The sequence below is a fragment of the Kryptolebias marmoratus genome, linkage group LG17 (genome assembly GCF_001649575.2).
Source record: "Kryptolebias marmoratus isolate JLee-2015 linkage group LG17, ASM164957v2, whole genome shotgun sequence".
Taxonomy (NCBI): domain Eukaryota; kingdom Metazoa; phylum Chordata; class Actinopteri; order Cyprinodontiformes; family Rivulidae; genus Kryptolebias; species Kryptolebias marmoratus.
The window spans coordinates 6681804-6685304 of record NC_051446.1 but is presented as its reverse complement, the minus strand read 5'-3'; the positions used below and the strand labels follow the sequence as shown (position 1 = coordinate 6685304).

Sequence of the window (3501 nt, the reverse complement as noted above, 5' to 3'; positions counted from 1 at the left end):
ATAATGTATGTGAATGTTTTTATACTGTGCCCTGAGACAACGTTTGTTGTGATTTGGTGCTATATGGATAACCTGAATTGAACTGAACAGTTTTATCAGACTGACCATCCTGCCTTTCCAAAGTTGGAAACTGTATGTAAAAATACTCCCTGAAACACGTACATTTTTATTGACTAAAGTGAAAATTGTTGATGTAAAAATGCTTATATATATATATATATATATATATATATATTTGTGTACAATACTGAAAGTAAAATAACAGTTAAATCTAAACTCCAGGAAAGATGACAATAAGTTCTTTCACTCACTGCAGGCTTAAGGCAAAACTGACAAGAATCAGTTAGCAGGACCTGGTAATTCAGCCTCGACACAGGAGTGAAAAGTTAACACGTTTTTATTAGCCAGCAGACAGAATGCTATACGTAGCAACTGGATCTCTGATCGCCGTTCTGAGGAGAGAGGGGACAGCTCAATGAACCACACGTAACCCAGGAAGTAGTAACTGGGAGAGGGAGTTACACTAACCTGGATGGTGGTGTGACGGGGAGCGGAACAAAGCCCTTGGTGGGCAATGGCCGAGAGGAGTCCCGGAACAAGGGCGAGGATCCGCGCTTGCAACAGGTAGGCCGCTGGGGTAAAACTAAACTCAAAGTCGGACGGGCAGGGGTCGATGTCCAGAAGTCCGAAGTCCAGCAAGTGTCCCACAGGGGCAAGGCATAGGGGGAAATCCAGGAAACGTGAAAGGGGTCGAGGCACAAGAAATCAGTTCGAGAATGCTGGAGAATTACTGGCTTGGAGGCTTTCATAATCTGGCACTGAAGGAGAGCAGAAGAGGACAATATATAGGGCGTGGCCCAGGTGTAGGAGAGGCAATCAGAGGAGGAACGCAGGTGACCAGAATGAGCATGATTACAGCAGAAACGAGGCATGGCATGGGGGAAACACAGACATGATCATCACAAAAACTCTTTAAGAAGGATTATGGGATGGGCCCCTAGCAAGTGGTTTAATTATTTTTTGCATTTTTAGTAAGTAAAGAGAGAAGAATCTCAGTTTAGGAGAATGTAGAATAAAACAAGAATGATCCATTTATGAAATTGGGAAAAACAAAACTGTTAATCATCCGGTAGCATTGAAAGCCTTATTAAACTTATTAAACTCACCTCTTAACTCTTCTATTTACACTAAGCATGTGATAGTGGCCACCTGTCTTAAAGTGTGGGTTCAATTTAGATGCTATTTTGGCTCTCACTCTGTTGTCATGGAGTTCCTCAGGGTTCAGTGCTTGGACCAATACTCTTTACTTTATATATGCTTTCATTAGGTAAAGTTTTTAGACAGCATGGGATACATTTTCATCGTTTTGCTGATGATACTCAGTTATATTTATCCAAGGAACCTGATGAATCCAAACTGTTACTTAGATTACAAACATGTCATAAAGACAGTTTTACACATATTAACCTAAAATTTAGTGTCATAGTAGCTGAGACTGATCCCTAACACATTCTGAGCACTAACAGATGTTGCAAGATGTCTGTTTAAAACTAGCATTACCTGTTAGTCTGCCCTGTTTGTCAGTTAGCAAAATATCCCACGAACTCCAAAATAGATTTTACAGAAATTCTCAAGTTAACCATTATATTAATATTAGCCAACAGGTATAGAAGTAGCACTGTTATGTATATTTTTAAGATTGTATTCTTACAGATTGGGATTCTCATAGCTTTGTGTGGGGAATTCTAAACTGTAGAGGTTAAATAAAATTTAAAAAGGGCTGTCTCTGGCTCACGAGCCACTTGTTGAATCAGTCGGCTGTAAACCGTTCAGTTTTATAATTTAAAAGCTTGAAACAGTGAACAGTGTACATTACAGTTAAAATGTACAAGGTGACATTTTTCTGATGAGCAATATAATTTTCTAGAAATGAAAGATGACTACAGCAATTGTCTTTACAGTAAAAGGTTTAAAGTGATTAAACCTGGAGAGCTGGATCTGCACCTTGACTTCATGACCTGATGTTCTCTTCAAGGAACCTTTTTAAGTTCCTCTGAACAATTGTCCCAATATCCTTAAATTAAGTGAAGAAAGTTAAGTCTCCATAGCAGCTCAATGCAACTCAGAACACAAATGATTTGTAACACTGACTAAATCATCAGAGCGAGTGTGCTGCTTGAATTTTATGTTGCATTAGATCAAATTTTAATAATACATATTACCAACAGGAAAAAAAAAACAAGATACAGGCACATGTGCAAGTCCAGTGTTTTTCTTTTTGAGTCTTTTTTCTGTTGTGACTGAGCATAGCGAAAAACTGCCCATTTCCACTTCCCTGTGAAAGATGGTTTCTCATTGGTCAGCAGCTGTGACAAGTTCAAACCACTGCCTGAGTGCATCACTCAAGGTCTCTGGTAAGGCATTAACATCCCGCAGGATCATGTAGAACGGGAAAGGGAACTCATCCATGTAGGAGTGAATTTCTGGTAGTTCCGCTGGTCCTTTGAATACAGGCACCTTGATGTCCAGAATTGAGTCCTGCAGCAAAGAACTGTGGTTTAGTTGCATTGAATGTGGAAATTTAGATGGGGAAAAGAAAGATTCAATTCTGTTTCTATTACCCGGGAGTTGGGGTTGTCCAGCACCACAAAGATCACAAATATCTTTGCAGACTGCGCCTCCTGCACGGCTGCCACCACTCTCTCCTTGCCTTCCAGAAAGAGTCCCCTGCCATCAGACACGATGAGCAGCAGCTGGGCTGTCTCTGTGGACAATTGTCAGACAGGAACAGTCAAATTTTTTCAAATATTAAAATAAAACAGAAAAATGTAGGAAAATGGTCATGAGAGCATCAAACCAGTCTAAAAGGGACTAAAAGACATCATTACACTGTGTAATATGATTTTTGTTCCAAGCAAGCAAGTGCTATTTCCCAATAGCAATATATATATATATATATATATATATATATATAGAAGATGGTCACAGAATATGATGGCTCTTATCATATATCTTGACCACACTGGAACTTACAGTAAAAGTTTCAGTTTCTTTATAAATTAAGAACTGTTATAAACATGTGCGAGTAGTTCTTTGTAAGTATTTATATATATATATTAAAATAATTTAAAAAACAAATTTTTTTTTTTTAAATTGATAATATTTGCATGTATAAATCTGAGTAACTGTTATGATTCTGGTTGTCAAATGTTATCTTTTATTTATTAGAGGAAGCAAAGAGTCAGCAGAAACAGTTTGGTTCAAATATTTGGGATTTTACTATAAATTACAGTGTGGTCACAATATCTGATAAGAGCCGTCATATTCTGTGACTGTCTATATTTCAATAATTGTCATGAAATCAGTTCTCAGATTATACTTTTTATTCTTTGGAAGAAGGCGAGAATAACCAGAAGCAGTTTGGTTCAACTAACACCTTGGTGTGCTCAGCTTTTTCACTCCTTTCTCCTTTTGTGTTTGTCTCCTCCCCCACCCCCACAC

At 38.2% G+C, this 3501-nt stretch overlaps 1 protein-coding gene across 2 annotated transcripts in view; it reads right to left on the bottom strand.

Annotated features, from left to right (window-relative positions):
- Positions 1 to 379: 379 nt before the first annotated feature.
- mdn1 (midasin AAA ATPase 1) overlaps positions 380 to 3501 on the bottom strand; it is a 206600-nt gene continuing 203478 nt past the window's right edge. For both annotated transcript variants that reach the window (XM_017437728.3, XM_037980849.1), the window contains 2 exons: positions 2622 to 2764; positions 380 to 2538 (listed from right to left, as the gene is read on the bottom strand). In XM_017437728.3, the coding sequence (XP_017293217.1) occupies positions 2353 to 2538; positions 2622 to 2764 (329 nt within the window). In that variant the 3' untranslated portion in view covers positions 380 to 2352. The remainder of the gene's footprint in view (positions 2539 to 2621; positions 2765 to 3501) is intronic.